The sequence below is a fragment of the Heterodontus francisci genome, chromosome 2 (assembly GCF_036365525.1).
Source record: "Heterodontus francisci isolate sHetFra1 chromosome 2, sHetFra1.hap1, whole genome shotgun sequence".
Lineage (NCBI taxonomy): Eukaryota > Metazoa > Chordata > Chondrichthyes > Heterodontiformes > Heterodontidae > Heterodontus > Heterodontus francisci.
Genome location: NC_090372.1, coordinates 20,502,184 through 20,526,679, shown reverse-complemented (window position 1 = coordinate 20,526,679; position 24,496 = coordinate 20,502,184). Strand labels below are relative to the sequence as shown.

Below are 24,496 nucleotides of genomic sequence, written 5' to 3'. Positions count from 1 at the left end.
TAAGGTGCAGGTATCATTGTTGCCTGAAATGTTTCACAGCCTTAAACACAGCCCTTAAAGTTTGTGATAAATATAGCTTCAAATCTTTTAGCTGAATAACAGTAAAGCAGCAGTGAACTACAGAGGGATTTTAAATTATATTTTAATTAAATTCAGTTTCCTTTGATATATTTCTTTGTTTTTGTTACATTGTGTTCTCTATTATAGTACTCATTAAAACAAGTCTCGTAAATACATTACAACGAACAGATTTTTTTTAAATGACAGACTTTTGCAATCTGATGCCCATTTAGATATAACTGCCACATATTTTTATTCATTCTTGGGATGTGCATATCACTTGTAAGGACAGCATTTATTGACTATCCTAGGTGCCCAGAGAATGTTGTAGAGTTGGATCTTCTTGAACAGCTGCAGTCCAATTTTTTTAAAATATCTTTTCTAGCAGTTTGATACAAACTAAGTGGCTTGCTAGGCCACTTCAAAGGGGACTGGAGTCACATATAGGCCAGACAGGGTAAGGATAGTGGGTTTCATTCCACAAAAGACATTAATAAGCCAGCTGGGGTTTTACAACATTCCAACAATTTCATGATCATTTTTACTGAAGTCTGTTTTTAATATTCAGATTTTTTTTTAATGAATTAAATTCTCAAACTGCAATGGTGGAATTTGAACTCATGCTCTCTGGGTTATTAGTCCAGACCTCTGGATTACCAACTCAGTAACTTAACCACTACGTTACCATACCCCGTTTGTTATTAATATAGTTATTTAGTCCACTGCTTTGTACACTTACTGTTCTCAGGCCAGTATCTTTCCAGTACAATACAGGATCTGAATTTCACATAAAGGAACACCATACATATGTGTTCGGTCATACGCACAGCTCCACTTCCCAGGGAACTGGTTTTTACAGTTATGGGACTGCATGTAGAGGGGTTCACCTTTCTTAACATTAAAAAGATTTAATTCCAACTTTCACACTCATCCAACTTTCCAACCAACTGCTTTTAATTTGTGGCTTCACGCCAGACTGGAGTTAAACTGTATTTGGTGCATACCCAAGTAGTGTAAGACTGCCTCACGAAGGAAGACCTTTAGCACAGTTAATCCCAAACTGACATTGGGAGAATGTGACGGTATACTGCACTCTAAAAGGAAAAATGCATTTCCACCAGGGATTAAATTAAATCAAATATGGAGGTGTGACAAAAAGAATTATAGTGCTCTGATTAAAAAATCGATAATGAGGACAGAGAAAAGCTTTAGTCTCTGCAATTTTAAGCATTTTGGATTAGTAGTGTACAGTTTTGTAGGATCTCTGAGACTGTTATAGAATCATATATTTCCCCGTAGCCCTGCAATTTTATTTTCTTTCAGGTGCTTATCCAATTCCCTTTGAAAGCCACAATGGAATCTGCCTCCATCCCCTTTCAGACAGTGCATTCCAGATCATAACAACTCACTGCATTAAAAAGTTTTTTCTCATGTCGCCGTTGGTTCTTTTTCCAGTCACCTTAAATCTGTATCCTCTAGGTGTTTACTGTTTTCTAGTATATCTTGTTGATTTTGTACTTGAAAATTGTTAATACATTTCTCCACCAAGGATTACACATCTGCCTCTGAGTAAACAGAACCAGATAGCTCATTAATTTATTATTATTAGCTATTAAAGTCCTATCTTTTTCATGAACTGCTATTGTTTTGTTTCTCTTGCATTTATTATCACTCTATATTCACTGGAGAACTCTTGGTATGACAGTGTCTGCTGGTTGCTGTATATCTTTGTTTGGTTAGAAAGTGTCCACTGTTTAACACTTGTCTGGTTTTGTTAAAATGTCTGTGTATTCCACTGAGCTGTCACGCAGCCATAAATGTTATACAGGGAGATAGTATCTTCGTGTCATCCTTACTTTGCCGACTGTAGACTGCTGGTTAGACTCTATTTATATTACAGCAACGCCACAGCTATAATAAAAAGGAGGCAACACCAGAGTCTCCTGAGGTTCATCTTGAGATTTCGACAACCAAACAGAAACAGGTGACAACAGCAAGCAATGTTGTACGAGCTTGCTACGGGCTAACTGGGCACTGTGTGTGCTTTGTCTGCAGTACATGGATAGGCATTTTACTCATTACATTTTTTTAAACTTTTAGAATCCTAAACCTACGTGCAGGTTAATGGGACCCTGCTACCCAGTGTGTGCAGAATCTCTCAGTCACAGTGAATTACTGGATACCTGCAGTCTGAGAATTATGGAGACCAGTAAGCTCTGATGATGCTATGGGAATCCTGTTCACTGTATGGATCTAGGTTACCAACAAGACTGGAGGGTGGTTGGCTAAGGAGGGACTCTGGGGAGGGATCTGTGGATCTACCAAAATATTGTTAGGCAAAAACTGGTTGACCTTTGGGGCTGATTTTCATGCACTGGGGCAAATCAATACTAAATAGTTAAGATCCGATGCAAATCTTAACAGACCAGTAAAGTCCTAATAGCACTCAATTCTCCAGCATTATTGTGCATAGCATCAGGTGCCAATTTGAGAGGGAGCACACCAAAGATGGAAGTGGAAAACTGAACTTTTAAATTAAAGAGATGAAGCCTATTAAAACAGGTTGACATTGTTATGTTCTGGTGTATTTTCTAAACATTCTTCTCTTTGAAGGTCAAAACAGATTCTTTGATTTTCCACAGAGAAACTCTTTTATTTATATACCAGAAAAGAATTACTGGAAATCTTTGATTTACAAAGAAACTGAGAATCATGTGCAAACTGAACCAGTCATGCAGCATTGTATTCCTGTCTTCATCCCGTAATGGCAAAACTCACAATATTTTATTTGGGTAGACTTGGTACAAGATTTTGGCTTAGCTGACTGCTAAATTCCTGGCCTCAAAATTCCACTGACCTAAGTGTGTGGGAATGGAACCCTGTCTGCCCCTAAGCCCCAGACTAGAAACTCCATCTCAAACCCTGAAGACAGAGTAATTTTAAGTTCTAAGGCAGGTACATCATACCTGCAAGACTGTTTCCTTCCAACAAACCGCTGGTGGAATTTTAGAACAGTGCCATGCTGGACCAATAGCAGAAAGGAGTCCCTGAGGAAACATCTCCCCTTCTGTTGCCAATGGAGCAAGTGTATCTCTTCTGGAACTAATCTCCTCTGTACAATCGTGATTTCTTTTGTCCATATTTACAACTATTTGGATGTGACACAGTGGATCCTAGGAGCCCCCCAGTGGCTGGATACACTGGGCCATTGGTAATGATGTGTAGTATGAAGAAACCAGAGAGAGAAAGTGAGAGACAGACAAAGGGAGAGAAAGAGAGAGAGAGAGCAAGAGAATGAGAAAGATAAAAATACTAAACTAAAATGGTACCAAGCGTATATATCCTAATACTGCATGGCAATTCCTGGCCAAGAGATCAGATCGACCATTGGCCACTGCTCGTGAGGGTCTAAAATTTACCACACTGTCTGAACTGTTTACTTCATTTATATAAATCTGTAAATGCAAATTCCATTTATATCCTGGTGAAAAGCCGCCTGGTAACTTCTGTGCCCTGTCTGTTGTCTTAAATGATGCTAAAGAGAAGCACCTGAAAAACATTTGGCAGTTCCGTTCTACTGAAATGAATTGTCTGTGGTGTTAGAACTGGACTGGGTGATAACTCTCTGTTAGTGAAGGGGAAGGAGGCATTTCTCTATTTCTGCTTTCATATTTTGTTTCAGAAAGGAAAAGGAGGACGAACATAGCCCCCCAGACAATGAAAAAATACTTCAGGGGCTTGCTGTGCTTTCTGAAATTTGAATATCAGCTGTAATCTCTGCTTTCTTTTACACTTAAAAAAACAGACTAATCGTCTTTATCCTGAGTAAAACTGAAACCTTTCAGAATCCCCACCTCCTGCCAATGCAGAAAAGGAGATGTCACTTTCCTCTCCTGCTCCCAATTCCCTCAATGCAAAATGCTGAAAAAAGACAGCACTGCAACAAAATCACAGAAGCCTGATTTTACTGATGTTATTTTTCCCTTCCTGTTCTAAGTGTATTGTTAAACAGAGCTTAAATCTCCCAATGTTTTGTGAATTACAGGGATCTAAAAACTATTATTTCTTTGAATGACTTCCATGGGGATTTTATTTCACAAGTTTAGCTGTAAAGATTTTCAACTGTTAAACAATTTTATTGAAGTCATTTATTAAAAAGTGCCTCTATCAAAAATAAATACTTTGAAGAATGTAATTCATCTAAAATAGAGCAGCTGTCAGACTTCATTTACATTATACTGCGAGATCCACAATTTTAAAATTAGATTTTTAGGTAAAATGCAACCCTTTAAGTGGTATCAGAAAGTAGCATTTAATTGATCTAATATGTCTCCTGTTGAGAATACGTAGGTCACACTTTCATATGTTTCAAAGTGGATGAGGTTGGGATATACTTCAATCAAGTGGCCATCTTGGAGAAAAAGTAAAAAAATATAAATAAAGTTAAACATCTGAATTCTATATTTTTTTACATTTTTTCTTTGCTGTTTTAGGGGTTTTGGAAAATTGGAATCCAGAAGTGAGAACTCTGATTGATGTAGAGAGGCTGTTCCATTCTGCAGGTCATGCAGTAAGGTAGTTGACAGTTGCCAGAGTATGGAAGAATCAGATAATCATGCAAGGTTACTGCACAGAAGGAGAACATTCGCCCATCGTGTCTGTGCCAGCTCTCTGCAAGCACATTTAGAGAAGATAGGGGAACAATGAGAAAACACTGAATGTCACAAGAGTGCAGTAAAGCTTGGGTATGAGCACATTACCTGGGCAATGTGCAGAGAACTCCATGGTGTCTGATTACTGTATACATAGGAGTGATTGATATTATCACTGAATGATCCTGAATGGTCATCTCAATGATTACAATTAAATAAAGGACATTTCAAATCTCTGATTTTATTTCCATAGTGTCATGTAACTCACAAAAGCTCATGAGTCATTCCAAATGTGTCACAAATACATGAAAAATAAATATTATTTTATAGTTTCTTATGTATACTAAGACTTTTATGTCCATAATATTCTTTCTAACCATGTGACACTCTTTGCCAATCAGGTCATATAATTAGCCCATGCAAACCATGTGACACCATGGACAAATCAGGTTTTGAAAAAAAGTTCCAGCCGCAATGTTGTCCACTCCCTTAATCTTTCATAACAGGTCTCATGGCATCATTCAAAGAAGAGTTCTGGAGTTTTCCTGGTGTCCCAGCCAACGTTTCTGCCTTAATCATCACCACTAGAACAGTTTATCTGGTCATTCATCTTACTGCTGTTTACAGGATCTTGTCATGTGCAAATCAGCTGCTGTACTTATCAACAGTAGCTGGAAATCAAAAGTAATTTATCGGCTGTGAAGTTTTTTGAGAGGTCCTGAGGAGGTGAAAGGTACATGTATTCCTTCTTTTGAATTTAAGTAGTTATTCAAATAGCCAAGGAATTGTCATACAATGGGGGGGAAATCTGCAAAACTAGTTAATACAAAACAGGCTTGCATAGCCAAATGGTTACTGGATAAATAATTGTTACCCATAGCATCAAAGTGTCATTTTCTGTAGACACATTGTTGCTGCGTTTTCATTTTGAGATTCTACTTTGGAAAGGTACTGCTGGCTGAAGATATACCACAAGCACATGATGACTGGAGTGTTAAACCATCCCCTGGATTAGGTTTCACTGCCAATGCAAAATACAGAAGATATCAACGGCAGCAACAACAATCACTTGCACCTATATAGCATTATACATATTATCAAAACATTCCAAAATACTTTACAAAGCAGGAGATCAATAGAAATGGAACAGTTGAGGGAGAGTTAGTAGGAATGTCTGAGCTTAATTGGGGAATCAGATTTTGAGGAGACTTTTGAAGAGTTGGAGGTGTTGCAAAAGACGGCTTTACAATGACTATTCTAGATGTCAGGCCTGTGAAAGTATAAAGGTCACTGCACCTTTTCTTTCACTGCGATGGTGAGTTCCCAAGACAAATGTTCAGGAAAAAGACAACTGGAGCTTGGGGGCAGTGCTAAATTCCATGTGAGGGAAGACATTGCACCTTAGTGAGTCAAACAGTCTAATGATACAAGAGCTGCATTGTGAAAAAATCAGTAAATTGGAGGAATATGAGACAGGAGCAGGATGCACATCATTAAAGACATATTGATAGGAAAGTTGGATAACTGGGTTACTGTAAGTCAACTAAATTGCATTTCCATATTACTCAGTAGATTCTAACATAATCTCTGCAATGCTAAATATCAATTAATATTTGAACCATGAAACTGGATGTGGAGGGTATTCCCATTAATTCATGAAAAGGAAATATCTGATATGTCATGGCCATGGAACCTAACATTAATTAGGTGGACATGCAACTTTGGAATATTCCACAGATCAAAAAGTAAATGTACACTTTGATGATCTGGCTAAGCTAACATATTAATTCATATTGATTGCGATATTGTCAGGCCAAAGCAGCCCGTGTACAGATGCAGCAAGACCTGGACAACATCCAGGTTTGGACTGATAAATGGCAAGTAACATTCGCACGGTCAGGCAATGACCATTTCAAACAAGAGAGAATCTAACCATTTCCCCTTGATGTTCAATGGCATTACTATCGCTGAATCCCCTACCATCAACATCCTGGGAGTTACCATTGACCAGAAACTTAACTGGAGTAGCCATATTAATACTGTGACTACAAGAGAAGATCAGAGGCTGGGAATGCTGCAGTGAGTAACTCACTTCCTGACTCCCAATGCCTGTCCACCATCTACAAGGCACAAGTCAAGAGTGTTGTGGAATACTGTCCACTTGCCTGGATGAGTGAAGCTCAAACAACACTCAAGAAGCTCAACACCATCCAGGACAAAACAGACCACTTGATTGGCACTCCATGCATCACCTTCAATATTCACTCTCATCCACCACCAGCAGTGTGTACCATATACAAGATGCACTGCAGCAACTCACCAAGAATCCTTCAACAGCACCTTCCAAACCCACGACCTCTACCATCTAGAAGGACAAGGGCAGCAAATGCATGGGAACACCACCACCTGCAAGTTCCCCTCCAAGCCACACAACATCCAAATTGGAACTATATCACTGTTCCTTCACTGTCGCTGGGTCAAAACCCTGGAACTTTCTCCCTAACAGCCCTGTAAATGGTACACACTGCTGCCACTGTGTGTCAGTGGTGGAGGGAGTGAATATTGAAAGTAGTAGATGGAGTGCCAATCAAGCAGGCTAAATTCTAAGGTAGAAATTTGAGACAATATTGTAGGATGAAGGGATTATACCTCAGGGACAGAGAAACTTAATGCCAAGAGAAAAGCATACAGGCTGACAGTGCAGATAAGTGAGGAAGAAAGAAATCCTGGGAAAGGTGGCATAGATATGGAAAAAAGAAAAAACTGAACCCACAAGCCAAAGAAAGAAGACTCCAGAATCGCACAGAGGAAACAGCAGAGATAAGAAACTTCAGAGGAAATTGGGAAAATCATGGAAAAGAGGAAATAGAGAGAAAAAGGAGATACTGAGAGAGAGAGGGAAAATAAAGGAACATGAGAAAGAGAAGCCATTAGACAAATGGGAGGAGGGATATGCTCAACCTGCAAATTATTTAAATTTGTAAGCTACCAGACAGTAATGTGATGAGGGGTTACTCTATAATGTAAGACTGATCTATGTTATTACTTGCCCATTCATTTTGCCAATAGTGAAAATACAATAGACATGAAACACTTTTTCCTGAGCATCTTATTTGGATGTAATAGTTTTTGTTTTACCGTTGGCAATAATGGCACTTAGAAACTTGACTGAGAGCAGAATGTAACTAAACAAAACCATATAAAGGTAATAAAACATTCCTGAATTAAAAGGCTGAATTTTGCCGCTTACCTGGAGGTGACCCCACTTCGGCGGGTGGCAGGACCCGGGGCGGCATATTGCCGGTGGCCCATTAAGAGGACTGAGAAGCCTATTCAGAGGAACAACAGCTCAGCAGCACCACCTCTAATGGTGGCCAGTGCTGAGGCAGCAGCTCCAGGAAGAGGGCACCTCAATGGTCAGGTGCCCTCAAAGACAGGTGAATTGGGTTGGGGATAGCAGGGGCCTGGCTAGTCAGGCCACAGAGATCGGGGGTGGGGCTGCATGGAGCATTGGTGGTGCCATTGCAGCATGGTGGCCACTGCCACCAGGGGACCCTTCCATGGGCCATGGAGTGCCCATAAAGGGGGATCTCCCCAGAACCCGCTCGGAGGCTGCCAGGGTTTACCTGGCAGTCTCCCCATATGGTGGCGGGCCCTCCTGACGTGGGCAAAATGCCCATAGAGGCAGGAAGGAGCCCTTAATTGGCCACTTAAGTAGCTCGGTTTACCACCTGCTGGTGGCCGAGCCGCTAAGTTTCCCACCGCTGGCAATATGGCATGGTACTGGGAAGACGTCAGGCTCCCCTCTCCTGCCTCCCAGCCCAAAATGAGACATGTATTCTTCCTAAAGAAAAGAATGATAAACAGAATGACTCCAAAATGTTTTTCATGATATTTCATTGCCTTAGAACTAGCTAACAATCTTTGAGGGTACTGTGTACATACACTCTGTTACATTGGGAATTCATTGCTGTTGCTGAGTAACCTACACAGACACTAACAAGTAGCTCTATAGAGCATGTACAGGATGTGACACAGGGCACGTGACATATGGCATATGGGGGAGTGGAACAGAGCCTGAAACTCTCAATCTGTTGTGAAAATGATGTTAATTCACTGCCTCTGACCTGCTGATGACGCAAAGGGTTATCTGCACATCCCGAATCTTATTGTTCATCATTTGTATAATACCTGCAGTGAGCATGGAACAAAATAAGACAGAGAATGGGCCACAAGGTTATTTGGGAAGTAGAGATCAGGTGACGTAACCTCCAAGAGCAATCTGTTTCTACTAGATAACATTCCTCAGGCCAAAATTCTACAAGGCTGTTTCTAACACGCTCCCAAACACTCTTTACTGTGAACAAATAATGTATTTCATTAGTCCCACTAACAGCGGCCCACCCAACTTCCCTTCCTGACTCCCATGTTAGCTGATATTGTTAAAGGTTCTCACTCCTCAGGTACTGTATCCTTCTTCAAATTTGTTGTCCTTCCATGTCTTTGGACCCCACTACAAACACCATTCCTTAGTTGCCAACTCCACCCCTCTCCTTGGTGACTAAATGAGGCTGAACCAGACTGTTCGCAACCTTGGTGTCATATTTGATCCCGAGGTGAGCTGTCAATCACATATCCATGCCATCACACTTGACCGTCTATTTCCACCTCTGTAACATTGCCTGACTTCACCTCTGCCTCAGCACATCTGCTGCTGAAACCCTCACTCTTGCCTTTGTTACTTTTAAATTTGACTATTCCAGTGCACTCCTGATCAGCCTTTCACATTCTACCCTCTGTAAACTTGAGGTCCAAAACTCTGCTGGCCATCTCCTAACTTGTACCAAGTCCTTTTCACCCATTACCCCTTTGCTCGCTGACTGACACATTGGCTCCCGGTCAAATCTCTCCTCGGCCTCACCGCTGCCTACCTCTGCAATCTCCTCCGAGATATCCACGCTCTTCCTACTCTGGCCTCTCGATTTAAATGCTCCACCAATGGTGGCCCTGCCTTCAGTTGCCAAGGGCTTAAGCTCTGGAATTCTCTCCCTAAAGCTCTCTGTCTCGCTATCTCTCTTTCCTCCTTTAAGACACAGCTTAAAGCCTACCCCATTGACCAAACTGTTGATCATCTGTCCTAATATTTCCCCATATGGCTCAGTACCAGCTTTTGTTTGATAGTGCTCCTTAGGACGCGTTAAAGGTGCTATATAAATACAAGTTGTTGATGATATAAAGTTAATAAAATATAACTGGCCTATTGTTTGATTCCAGTCCATATGAAATCCTTAGGAGTGTTATTAGACATATGAGTCAGGAAGCTACAAGCAGTAAAAGCCCGGGTACGATGTGATGGCAGGAAAAGTGGTCGGGGAACTGTTTTCCCAGTGTGTTAAATCCTTCCTTTTGCTGTTCAAATCACCAAATCCCGATCTGAAAATGGAGGCTGGGTGTGTTCCGCCTGTATTATAAGCTTTCTGGTCCCTTCAGTCAACTCTTTGATCATTTATAAGTATTGCATAACACAGGATCAGAGGCAAAGAATGTTCTGTCCATGAAGAAGGTTATTAGATTGTTTAATTATCTAGTCATATTGCAGTGCCCACTTTGGTTATCATTTTAATAGGGGACCAAACGAGCGATAGTGGATGGATAAAAAAAACTCTACTGGATAAGTTCACTACCTATTTGCGAAGTTTGTTTTATTCTTGCCCAACGGCTTGATTTTAAATGAAACCTCTGCTGCTGGAGATGACAGTAAAACAAAATGGAACTGGATTAGGAAACAAATTGTTAATCGCGACCTCGCTCGGCGCAGTCGAAATGAACGATGAGCACCGAGTTGTTTTAGGGATACGTTGTAGAAGTTGCAGTGCACAATAAGGCACCGACAGCATTTAACCTCCACCCCAGTCCAGCGGTCTAAACTGCATGTGTTACAACGCAGGGATAAAAAAAAAATACTTTGAATGCAAAGTAGTGAAGCTTGTCTTTTGCATTGAGCGCATTAGTAGGATTGCGACCATTTGTCACGAAGACGAGTTTCGCGATGCAAATAATGGCTCTGGTTTGGTCTGCCTTTTGCTAAAAAGTGGGCGAATATGTTGTTTTTGCAGAGCGCAGATTGCTCGGTTTGAACCATTCGGAACGGGGACCGGCAGCCCTGGAAGTTGCAGTGTGTAAGGTTGATTGGTCTGATGATGGGCGGATATTTCCTGGGGCTGCTTACAGAATGTGATGAGGGTGAAGACGCAATGGGGAGAAGTGACTGACGCACTGGAGACAGGTACCGAGAACAGCAGCAGCTCCGGCACTGCTCGACAGCAGCGTCTTCTTCACTCCGGAGCGGAGCTTTGGGCTAAGCAGCTGCAATATAGCTCACCTCCAGAAATACTGATCTCCAACAAACATACACACACACACTCACCAAACCAGGAGCAGAATGCAGCAGCTAGCACACCGGCTCCCCAGAAGAATCACAGTTTCGCTTTTATAATTTGTCAGGACGCCTGAAATCTTCGCTGCTCATGTCTGTTTGGGATGATGGGGACCTTCCCTCTTTCTCTTGGATTTGGGTGCTTTTTTGCTTTTTGCGCTCATCTGGGTTTTTCATCCCAAGGTAAGTCTGTGGCTTTTTTAAAATAAATAAACCCCTTTTTTTAACGTTCCAGTGATCGATTAAAACGAGAAAGGAACAGAAAGGCAGAGCGAGAGAGAGACAGAGAAAGGCATAGAGATAGAGTTACATGTTGCTGTTTGCAACTGATAATTGGAATTTTTGAATTTTACGGGGTTTGGGGACAATTTGTTGGAATGTGAAGGGCAAAATAAAAAACAGCGCAGAAAATATCGCGGTTGGAAGAAACTGTCAGGGTTCTGGGCTGTTGGCGAAGAGATGGTGTCGGTCAGTCAGTTATGCAGGTAAAAGTGTAACGACAGCAAGCAAAAGACCTGCAAAAACAATGACCACGAATAATAAGCTCGTGTCCACCGAGCGCATCCGCTGATTGTGCCAGCAGTTCGAGGTTCAACAACGATTGAACCTTGCATTGTAGTCCTGCAAAAAATAAGATGTGTTTGTGTGTGAGATTTACTGTGGGGCTTAGACTTGGCTATTGTCAGAGGAGGAATTTGATTAAACGGTGAAGTGAAGGGGAGATGAAGAATGGGAAGCAGGAAGGGAGGGAAAATGAATGTGTGACTGGAAAACGAAGAGCGAGAAGGGGGAAGAAATGGGGAGCACAGGGAGAAAGTGAGAAATGAAGGATAAATGAAAATAAAAGTCGGAGGAAGGGAGCTGTGTAATGGAGTGAATGAAGGGAAAGGATAACTAGAAAGTAAAAATGGTTGAGGAAAGGATATAATGAAGATTGGATGGAGAGCGGATATATAGAGAGAATAAATTTACTGTCAGTCACTTAATGTGAATCATTACTTTAGGTCCCCACGTAAAAAGGTTGAATTATCTGCGGACGGTGGTTCTCATTTGTATTCACCGCCTCACTTGTATTTTAAATGTATTATTATAAATAATTATTAATACATGCACGGTGGAAGAGAATGTGGACTGATTTAATGAATGGATTAACACCAGGTCTTTAAAAAAAACAGCGAGTCCAGCTGTTGCACACTCGGGCTCTACGTGTGGGGGAGTGGAATCATGGAGCTCAGCTTGGTCATGTAACCATGTAATGGTTAGGCGGGAGAAGTCCGGCTTTAACTCCACTTTGTTTTTTTTTTGGTAAAATCTGACCATTTGTTAATTGCAGCGCGATTCACTGAACTCCCCGAGAGTGTGACGGCGAGAGAAGGAGACAATGTGGAAATGGCCTGTGCTTTCAGGGGCAGCGGCTCCCCGTCCTATTACCTGGAGATCCAGTGGTGGTTTATCCGAGCCCCATCAGAACAGGAATACAGTCCCGAAAGCAGCAAGATCCAGGTACCGGCCCCCGGCAACCCGCAGCGCTCCTGATAACAGCCGCCTGCAGTGTGCAGCTTTCCCTCCTCACACTCCCTCACTCCCTCCTCACACTCCCTCACCCTCCTCACACTCCCTCACTCCCTCCTCACACACACTCCCTCACACACACTCCCAAAAACCTTCACACACACTCCATCACGCCCTCAGACACAGTCCCTCGCTCCCTCACACACACTCCCTCACTCCCTCACACACTCCCTCACTCCCTCGCACACACACTCCATCATTCCCTCACACACACTTCCTCGCCCCCTCACACCCACACACACACTCCCTCACACCCTCACATGCACCCTCACCTCCTCACACCTTCACACACACCCTCACTCCCTCATACCCATACACACACACACTCCATCACTCCATCACACACACACTCCCTCGTTCCCTCACACCCTCACACACACCCTCACTCCCTCACACCCATGCTCTGTCACACCCTTACACACACATACACTCCATCACTCCTTCACACACACACTCCATCACTCCCTCACACACACAGACCATCACTCCCTCACGCACCCTCGCTTCCTCACACCCTCACACACACTCCCTCACACCCACCCTCACACCCTTACACACACACACCATCACTCCCTCACACACACTCCATCACTCCCTCACACACACTCCATCACTTCCTCACACACACACACTCCCTCACACCCTCACATGCGCTCCCTCACACACACTCCCTCATTCCCTCACACACACTCCTTCACACCCTCACACACACACCCCCACACACACTCCCTCACACACTCTCAAACCCTCACACACATGCTCCCTCACACCCTTACACTCCATCACTCCCTCATACACACTCCCTCACACCCACCCTCACTCCCTCACATCCTTACACACACACTCTATCAGTCCCTTGCACACACACTCCATCACTCCCCACACACTCCCTCGCTCCCTCACACCCTCATACACACACACTCCCTCACACACTCCCTCACACACTCCCTCACACACACCCTCACACACACCCTCACACACACTCGCTTACACCCTCACACACACCCTCACTCCCTCACACCCTTACACACACCCACTCCATCACTCCCTCACACACACACTCCAGCACTCCCTCACACATTCCCTCATTCCCTCACACCCTCACACACACACACTCCCTCACACCCTCACACAGTCCATCACTCCCTCACACACACTCCCTCACACCTTCACACACCTTCCCTCACACCCCCACACACACTCCCTCACCCTCACACACACCCACACTCCCTCACACACACCCACACACCCTCACTCCCTCACTCCCTCACACACTCACACATACACTCCATCACTCCCTCACACACACACACCCTCACACACACTCCCTCACTCCCTTACACACACACACACACATTCCCTCACACCCTCACCCTCACTTCCTCTCACCCTTACACACACACATTCCCTCACACCCTCACACACACTCCCTCACTCCCTCACGCACACTCCCACAAACCTTCACACACACTCCCTCACTCACACACACACACACTCACTCCCTCACACACACTTCATCACTCCCTCACACACCCTCCCTCACTTCTCACACACCCTCCCTCACTCCCTCACACCCTCACACACTCCCTCACACACCCATTCCCTCACACTCTCTCACACACACACTCCCTTACACCCACTCCCTACATTCTCACACACAGACTTCCTCACACCCTCACACACTCACTCACTCCCTCACATCTTCACGTACACTCCCTCACACCCACATACACATACATACTCCCTCACACCTACATACACACCCCCTCACACCTACATACACATACACACTCCCTCACACCCTCACACACACTCCCTCACACCTTCACGCAGACTCCCTCACACTGTCATACACACATACATTCCCTCACACACACCACCTCACATTTGCCCTCTCCTTCACCCTTTCCTTCACACTCACTCCCTCACAGACACCCTCTCCCTCATACAAACTGCCTCACACACTCCCTCTCTCTCTCACATACCCTCTCCCTCACACTCTGTCCCTTACACATACTCACTCCTTCACACACACTGCCTCACACACCCTTTCCCTCACACATACGCACACTCCCTTACACACACCCTATCCTGCACCCCCTCACACACACACACCCTCACACACACACTGCCTCACACACACATAGCCACATCCTCTCCCTCATACATATTCCCTCACACACACGCACTCCCTCACACACAGTCCCTCAAATACACTTCCTCACACACACCCTCACCATCACACACACCCTCTCCCTCACTGCCTCACCCACACACTCCCTCACAATCACAGTGCCTCACACACACTCCCTCACACGTTTCCTCACACTCACACACTCCCTCACACACACTCTCTCTCACAGCCTCACACAAACATTCCTCCCCATTCCCAGACGCCTCACACACTCCCTCACACCCTCACACACTCCCTCACACACTCCCTCACAAACACACACTCCCTCGCATACACTCACTCCCTTACACCCACTGCCTGACACCCACTCCCTCACACTGACACTCCTTCACACATACACATCATATGTTCACACACCCTCATACACACACATTCCCTTACATGCTCACACACCCTCACGAATACACACACAGCCTCACATAGACATACCCTCACAGACAGACACTACACTCATACCCCTTCACAAAGACATGTACGCTCACTCACACACTCAGGCTCACACACACACCCTCAAACATACACACCCCTCAAACACAGATTCCCTCACTCCCTCACACACCCTTACACACACTCCTTCACACTCACCCTCAAGCACACTCACCCTCACACACACACAGCCTTAAACTCACACACATTCTCCCTCTCTCACACACGCACTTAAAAACACACACACACACTCTGGGGCTCATATACACTCACACAGTCCCTCACAAAGACCTAAATACACTCCCCCCGCCCCCCCCCCCCCTCCTTCACACACTCCCACTCACATTCCCTCCCATTCTCTGATACTGCTTTTTTTTTTACCCTGGTTTGCATCAGTTGGATCGCTAAATTGATCTATTTACTTAAACGTGGGCGATTATTCCATTTGGGGTTTTAAAGTTAACTGGATTTGGAGAGGATTTTTATACTTGGTGGTGTCTCCTTTCCCAAACCCTTCAGTAACTCGGACACATGAAATAAAACACAAATATAATACATACATATTGTAGGGAGTAGACCAAAACTGCACTGCCCCATTTGTGGATTAGTTTTTTTTTTCCGATGTGAGCCTTTGAAAGAAGAATGTGACTTATTGCGGTATTGAACAATGATTTACATGCGACAGGGCGCACCGCGCGTTTGATTGGAAATCCAGTCGTTGTAACCTTAATTGTTGCCCACAGAACAGAGCTCGTGTTAAGGTTTGGCACTTTTCTCCAAATTTGGGTTTTGTTGTCAGATTCACGAACGTAAAATCGGCCATAAAAACATAAATCTGTGCGTCTGTTTGCCGGGCAAGAAGATTCTCCGCGGATTCGATGAAAGAGGCGAGCCTTGCGACGGGCTCGGGAATCTAAATGCGCAAGAAACGGGAAACAAGGAGAAGCTCCGAGCAATGTCACTTGTTAAAGGTGGAGGCTAAATGCAGACCGTGATTCGAGTGAATTGCAGCCGCATGAACACATCAAATTATCTCGCCTTTAACAGACAGACGTTACCACACTGCTGTGATGGTGAGGAGAGGGAATCTCTTTGCCTTGCCCCATTCTGATGCTAATATATCACACAGCCAGTGATACAGGGCAGGCTTCACAACTGACTCCGTGCCTGCCCAATTACTTGGAAATAAAGAACAACCAACAGCCGTGTACCAAGTACAGCATTGGGAAAAGTTAGCTATTTTATAATATCATGCATTACGGTAAAAATACCGGCAAACACATACATTTAGAGACTTGCCCAGCCATAGCAATATATGAAATCACATCTAGGTACATGAGATTCCTCCATTAATGCGGTCGGTTTAACACGAGTAAACAGGAAATATGGGCAGGTTTTAAGCAGTAATTTAATTCATACTGATCCAAACATCGGGGACGATTGAAATGCGAGATTTAACTTGTGATGTTCAGCCTGCGACAGGGCTTTTGTATTATCACTGATAGGAAGGAATTGCAATGTTAGTGTTGTACCGGTACATTTCCATCTGAAATATAATGGTGCCAGCCTTATTCGCCCTGAGTGATGTCTATATCTCATGTAGTGTTCAATTGTGTTGTCTTTATACAGTTGGACACTTTTCCACAAAGCGAAATGATCAACGACGAGACGAAAATAAGTGTGAGTAAATGTCTCGCTAAGGCGGGATAGGTATCTGCGCAAAACGTGTTCCCCTTGCTGCAATTGTGGAAAGCTTCGGGGTCGCCGTGGACGGGCAAGGGAGGGAGATGTGGCCAGTGTTTGACATACGGTCGGTTTGGGAGATGTGGGCAGTCCTCGGGGGTTCTTTAAATGGACCGGCTGGAATCGAGGCTGGGAGGTGGGGAGATGTGATCCGTTTACCAGCCGGGGTATAAAGCACCAGCTGCCGTCCAATGTCTGCCATCGAAAACACGGATACCAGTAACATGATGTATTATACATTCGTCTGTTACCGTGTTCTTGCAGAAGGCGACAATGTTAAAGGAAGAGTGCAACAGGGGTTTTTTTTTAATGAATATAATCAAATTTAGCACTTGAAGTTCATTTAAATCCGATTAATTCCTAATGGAGTAAAAAGCGATGAATGATAATGTTAATTAACAATCTTGCTCCTTTAATTGGTCACTGTCACCATCATTATGTAACCAAATACGCACGAGGGATTTACCATAAGAAGCTCAATAAACTGTTTTGGAGTTGTAAATTTAATCGGCGGTACCGTGTCCTTCAAACCAATCTCAACACGAGGATACGCAGTCCCACAAGTAATCCCAAACTGACGTTAGTCCTAATTTAACACACCATCATTACCACCATCTGATTCCATGCGCCCATTGATCTTCGTTAGTCTGACCCTAAATCACATCATCAAATATCAACATTGATGTAGAAGGGCCAGAAACTTCAACCTACATTCGGACTGTTTCCAGTCTCCATAGGGAATTTCCTTTTACCCAGTAATTCTGACAGACAGTGCACTAATTCTAAAAGCAAAATACTGCAGATGCTGGAAATCTGAAATAAAAACAGCGAGTGCTGGAAATGCTCAGCAGGTCTGGCAGCATCTGTGGAGAGAGACCTTCATCAAAGTGACAGACCTAAAACATGAACTCTGCTTCTCTCTCCACAGATGCTGCCTGACCTGCTGAGTATATCCAGCACTTTCTGTTTTTATTGCACTGATTCTGCTCCTTTCCACATTAAATAATTTACATTATTGAGCTTTTCTTTGCCAACCAATTGACAGCAGAGCCTTCTTTAACTCGGCTCTAACACCTTCAGCTCTCTTTGAATAACCCGCAGTTCGAATCATGCCATAAACACATTGGATAATTATAGGAAGGTGTACCCTGACCAGACCCTTCCTGTACTGGCAACATTTTGATTATCTCTGGAGCGGTACAACGGAGCACAATATGTCAACGTTTCAGCCCTTGAACAAAATTAGTTTTTGCATAAGATGTGGTCAGCTGCATTTTATATGCTGTTGTGGGGATATTGATGGTGAGGGTGATGAGGGTGATGATGGTAATGAGGGTGATGATGGTTATGATGAGGGTGATGATGAGGGTGATGAGGGTGATGATGGTGATGAGGGTGATGATGGTGATGAGGATAATGTGGGTGATGATGCTGATGAGGGTGATGAGGGTGATGATGCTGATGAGGGTGATGATGAGGTGATGAGGGTGATGATGGTGATGAGGATAATGTGGGTGATGATGCTGATGAGGGTGATGAGGGTGATGATGAGGTGATGAGGGTGATGATGGTGATGAGGATAATGTGGGTGATGATGCTGATGAGGGTGATGAGGGTGATGATGCTGATGAGGGTGATGCTGGTAATGAGGGTGATGATGGTGATGCTGGTGATGAGGGTGATGAGGGTGATGATGGTGATGATGAGGGTGATGATGATGATGAGGGTGATGATGCTGATGAGGGTGATGCTGGTATTGAGGGTGATGATGGTGATGATGAGGGTGATGATGATGATGAGGGTGATGCTGGTATTGAGTGTGATGAGGGTGATGCTGGTGATGTGGGTGATGATGGTGAGGAGGGTGATGATGGTAATGAGGATGATGATGGTGATGATGAGGGTGATGATGGTATTGAGGGTGATGATGATGAGGAGGGTGATGATGGTAATGAGGGTGAGGGTGATGATGATGAGGGTGATGCTGATAATGAGGATGAGGGTGATGAGGCTGATGATAGTGATGATGATGATGAGGATGATGATGGTAATGAGGTGATGATGATGATGAGGGTGATGAGCGTGATGAGGGTGATGATGGTGATGATGAGGGTGATGATGATGATGAGGGTGATGTGGGAGATGATGGTGTTGTGGGTGATGAGGGTGATGCTGGTAATGAGGGTGATGATGAGGGTGATGATGGTAATGAGGGTGATGATGATGATGAGGGTGATGATGGTGAGGAGGGTGATGATGGTATTGAGGGTGATGATGATGATGAGGGTGATGATGGTGAGGAGGGTGATGATGGTAATGAGGGTGATGATGGTAATAAGGGTGATGATGGTGATGATGAGGGTGATGATGATGATGAGGGTGATGTGGGAGATGATGGTGTTGTGGGTGATGAGGGTGATGCTGGTAATGAGGGTGATGATGAGGGTGATGATGGTAATGAGGGTGATGATGAGGGTGATGATGGTAATGAGGGTGATGATGGTATTGAGGGTGATGATGATGATGAGGGTGATGATGGTAATGAGGGTGATGATGAGGGTGATGATGGTAATGAGGGTGATGATGGTATTGAGGGTGATGATGATGATGAGGGTGATGATGGTGAGGAGGGTGATGATGGTAATGAGGGTGATGATGGTAATAAGGGTGATGATGGTGATGATGAGGGTGATGATGATGATGAGGGTGATGTGGGAGATGATGGTGTTGTGGGTGATGAGGGTGATGCTGGTAATGAGGGTGATGATGAGGGTGATGATGGTAATGAGGGTGATGATGAGGGTGATGATGGTAATGAGGGTGATGATGGTATTGAGGGTGATGATGATGATGAGGGTGATGATGGTGAGGAGGGTGATGATGGTAATGAGGGTGATGATGGTAATAAGGGTGATGATGAGGGTGATGATGGTGTTGAGGGTGATGAGGTGATGCTGGTAATGAGGGTGAGGGTGATGATGATGAGGGTGATGCTGATAATGAGGGTGAGGGTGATGAGGCTGATGATAGTGATGATGATGATGAGGATGATGATGGTAATGAGGTGATGATGATGATGAGGGTGATGAGCGTGATGAGGGTGATGATGGTGATGAGGGTGATGATGAGGGTGATGAGGGTAATGAGGGTGATGATGGTGATGAGGGTGATGAGCGTGATGAGGGTGATGATGGTGATGAGGGTGATGATGAGGGTGATGAGGGTGATGATGGTGATGAGGGTGATGAGCGTGATGAGGGTGATGATGGTGATGAGGGTGATGATGAGGAGGGTGATGATGGTGATGAGGGTGATGAGCGTGATGAGGGTGATGATGGTGATGAGGGTGATGATGAGGGTGATGAGCGTGATGAGGGTGATGATGGTGATGAGGGTGATGATGAGGGCAGTGATGGTGATGAGGGTAATGATGGTGATGAGGGTGATGAGGATGGTGATGAGGATGAGGGTGATGAGGGTAATGAGGGTGATGAGGGTGATGATGGTGATGAGGGTGATGATGGTGATGAGGGTGATGATGAGGATGAGGGTGATGAGGGTAATGAGGGTGTTGATGAGGGTGATGATGGTGATGAGGGTAATGAGGGTGATGAGGGTAATGAAGATGTTGATGAGGGTAGTGATGGTGGTGAGGGTGATGAGGGTGATGATGGTGATGAGGATAATGAGGGTGATGATGGTGATGAGGGTAATGAGGGTGATGAGGGTAATGAAGATGTTGATGAGGGTAGTGATGGTGGTGAGGGTGATGAGGGTGATGAAGATGTTGATGAGGGTGAGGGTGATGATGGCGGTGCTGACAATGGTCTATTTATCAGCTGGTCATTTTCCCCCCTTTTGCAGACAGTGAAAGTGATGGGCAGTGACATCTCACATAAACTGCAGATCTCCAAAGTGCGGAAGGATGATGAAGGGCTGTACGAATGCCGGGTCACGGACGCCAACAATGGGGAGCTGCACGAGTACAAGGCTCAGGGGCATCTGTACGTGAACGCGAGCCACGCCCGGGCCCTCCAGGCCCTCGAGGCGCCGCCGCTGCCCCTGCACGACGGCAAAGGCATGCGGAGCCCTCCCGCGGCTGCGGCGCCTCCCAGCGAGCGACCGGACCGCCGCTCCCCCAGCAGCCGAGCAGCGCACAAAGGGCAGACAGGAGCCACGTCCAGGCCCGCGGCCACAATCCTCAGGCAGAGCGCCACATCCACATCAGGTAGGCAAGGCCTAGCCTTCACCAGCAGTGCCAGTATCAGGCGGGGCCCATTCACACTTCCGACTGTTAACCCATTTATGAAGCATGATGATATATAACCTTTATATATGTCCTGGAGAAATACCTATATTTACTAAGGGTGTACGTATAGAAACAAAACATTCATTATTGAAAAGAAAGTACTCTAAAATCTATATTCTATATTCTAGTGACCATATGCCAATAGATGGATGCATATCTGAAGTGTCTACATTACTTACTCATGATGTGTAATAAAAGTATATACTGTAGTAAGTGTATGTGCCTATAGACTAACAGCTGCATAGGGATAATATGGAGCACTCTGGTTGGGTAATTTAGAAAGAATGAGCTACAGAAAGAACTCCCATTATGTGATACCCTTTATCAGGGCCTCAGGACATTTCAAAGTGCTTCCCAAGCAAATAGTAATTTTTGGAAGTGCATTCACTATTATGCAGGCAAAAGCAACAGCCACGTTTCTGTATAAATGGGATGAATGACAAGTGATTCCATTTTCAGTGATGTTGCTTGAGGGAAGAATGTTGACCAGGAAACTAGAAGCTATAATTCCTTCAGGAGGCAGCTGTAGAGTATTAGCCGGAGCCATATACACGTTAATATATCTATATAATGTACTTATTCATAAAGCGTATGCAATCTGTGTGCAATGCCTTAAGCATAAATGAATATGGATCACTAGTCAACAGCGAGCTGCCATTGAATGTAATGGCATCACAGTCCACAAGAGCCAAGCAGTTGAGGAGGAGGGCAAAGGCCTCCAGGTTCCTTGAGATCTTGAACGCGATGCAAGGTATTTGTAAGGGAACATCATTATTTAAGATTGTTTAGACCAGGGCATGTTTCAATGAGTAAAGATCACGTGATTCCGGTTGTAATGGCAAGTAAACTCTGCAAATATTCACAGATGTATCCATATATTCAGTATCTTAAATAGCCGATAAGATAGAGTTGCCCCTTTAGTCATGGGTTATTTTATTTCCCTGTTAGGATACACCTTGCCCCCCTCGAATCTATTCTATCCGGTCTGTGTGTAATATATTTGGTCTAATTGTGTAAGCCTATAAGTCTATAATGCTTGTACTCGACTGTAATTATTTATATTACTATGGTATATAATTAGCCCCATATGTTGTATTACACACGGGTTTTCCAATGTGTACGGTGCAGTTTTGTTTTAAAATGATCTTTGATAAGGTAGGATTGAGACCCCTTCAGGTAAGAACCTCTGGCTGTTTAAACTGCAACCTCCCAGGCTCTTCCCCAAAGGGTCCGGCTGTTTATGATGCTCCAGACACAACATTCTCATGCTGTTTTGTTCTTTCAGTAACTAGATGTTGCCTCTGAGAATCCTGCTTTCTTCTTAAGATCACTTCCTGCCCCTTTGGTTTTATCAGGGTCGGACTGTATGTCATGTTGCGTGAATGCATGCCAAGCCAAGCGACGGGCATTAACAGGAAATGCCAGCGTTAATTTGAAGTACATGTGTTGAAAAACGTTACTAAGAAATATTGGGAAACAAAATCTTCCAGATGAGCGAATGTTTTAACTTCTTCCGCAGGTACGACGATCGTAACTGCAAGCGATGGACTAGGTGTCCTGCTGCTTTTTTGTGGCTTTGTGAAGGGTGCTTTGCTATAGTCTTAGTGCTGACTTTTCCACTATCACTTTCTCTTAAAGCAAAGAGCGATTGGATGGTAAAATCCATGGATTGGACAGCAAAATCGACTTTAAACTCCTACCCTTCTGCACCCAATGTACTGTAATTCTCTAGAAACGGGAGCCCTTAGAGAGGAGCAAGGCAGAGAAATAAAACAGCACTGGCGGCATTGCTCAGGATATTTACTGCAAATGGATTTGATATTGATAATGAACAACGTTGGGGGCAAATCATGTGCAAGATTTCAAGTCTAGGGGCATCCTCTTACACAATTGCGCACCAGGAGACTAGCGGTGCAACTAAATCTGTCAACTAACGAAACGCATCGACGCCTGACAATTCAGCGTGTGTGCAAGATTTGAAATGCACCATCTCCACTTTAATGGTATCCTGATCATCCTTTGAAGGTATAAGAAGCCTTGATTTTCATCATAAATATCTGTGTAAGTGTGTGCAGGATTCTCATTGCAATAGAGACACTTTCAGGACATGTGCAACTCCGCTCAGCACCTGGATGTTTCATTTTACCTGTCCTAGTTTGATATATCAATTCGTTGGAATCTCCTGTATGTGCAGGGCCGACCTAACCCAGATAACTTACTTCTTCTCAGTGTGCTGTCGTTATACCCTTCCCCATAAAGGGCCCAAAGCTTCCCCCTGCCATTTCAAAGCTCGTTGTGACACCAGTACGGTTTTTTTTTTAAATAACTGGCTGAATTCTAATTTTAATAATACCACACTGTGTGATCTGTGATTTTTCACCTCGATTAACATGTTCACTCAAGCCTCTGGACAATCTCTTATCGAAATGCAAGTTGTGTATTTAAAACAATTTTCGTACGGTCTGTGGGTGAACAATACAAAAAAGAAACTGACGGTATGTTGTGAGTGTTTTATTTTTAAGAAAGAAAATAAGAGAATATTGAGAATTATCTTTCAAATCGCGTTGATGTTGACTAGGTCATGTTTAATTTCTCTGTAATAAAATGTCATCTTCGTGTGATCCGCCCTCACCCAATCGTAACACGGTGAAAGTTAGACCGTAAAGATACTGACTGGAAGTATTATGTAGAGACTAAAACACCTAGAATTAAACAAAAGATCAAGCACTATGTTCTATTATTTTCATTTCATTCGTCTCTGTTTCCAATTGCAATTAAGGAACAGCTGCTGCTGTCCTGGTCGGTTCAAATGTTGAAACTAAATGTGCAAGATGTGTGCCCCCACCCCCCCAACCGTCTGTATTAGTTTAATCATCTTTATTGTGCGGAAGGATGTGAAAGGAATGAGACAACGTGTGCTTCTCAAACTAATTTCTCTTAGTAAACCATGAAGGTTATAGGGAACATTCAGTACTTTCAATGCAGCTTGCCATCCATTCATTCCAAATATGTATTCCCTGGAGAAGGATATTGTGAGCTGGGACACTGAAGGTGAGGATTTACCTACATTATTGGCTCGTCTTTTATTGCTAAAGTATCTATGA

General features: G+C 44.1%; 1 protein-coding gene across 3 annotated transcripts; it reads left to right on the top strand.

Annotated features, from left to right (window-relative positions):
- The first annotated feature begins 10,702 nt into the window (after positions 1-10,702).
- On the top strand, positions 10,703-24,114 carry vstm2a (V-set and transmembrane domain containing 2A). 3 transcript variants are annotated; one of them, XM_068050035.1, is made up of 5 exons: positions 10,703-11,331; positions 12,482-12,651; positions 16,970-17,020; positions 20,948-21,311; positions 22,748-22,896. In XM_068050035.1, exons 1-5 carry the CDS (start codon positions 11,253-11,255, stop codon positions 22,840-22,842), a joined length of 759 nt encoding a protein of 252 aa, XP_067906136.1. In that variant the 5' UTR covers positions 10,703-11,252; the 3' UTR covers positions 22,843-22,896. The 3 variants fall into 3 exon arrangements, with proteins under 3 accessions (XP_067906136.1, XP_067906138.1, XP_067906137.1); XM_068050037.1 differs by lacking the exon at positions 22,748-22,896 and adding an exon at positions 22,912-23,119 and having other exon boundaries at positions 10,704-11,331; XM_068050036.1 differs by lacking the exon at positions 22,748-22,896 and adding an exon at positions 23,031-24,114 and having other exon boundaries at positions 10,705-11,331.
- Positions 24,115-24,496: the final 382 nt, after the last annotated feature.

What these genes read in the sequence shown, in the direction of transcription:
- vstm2a (XM_068050035.1), top strand. Translation starts at nt 11,253, where the DNA reads ATGATGGGGACCTTCCCTCTTTCTCTTGGATTTGGGTGCTTTTTTGCT. An exon ending in TCTGGGTTTTTCATCCCAAG is followed by an intron (nt 11,332 to 12,481) that starts GTAAGTCTGTGG and finishes TGTTAATTGCAG; the next exon opens with CGCGATTCACTGAACTCCCC. An exon ending in GAGCGCCACATCCACATCAG is followed by an intron (nt 21,312 to 22,747) that starts GTAGGCAAGGCC and finishes TGGTTTTATCAG; the next exon opens with GGTCGGACTGTATGTCATGT.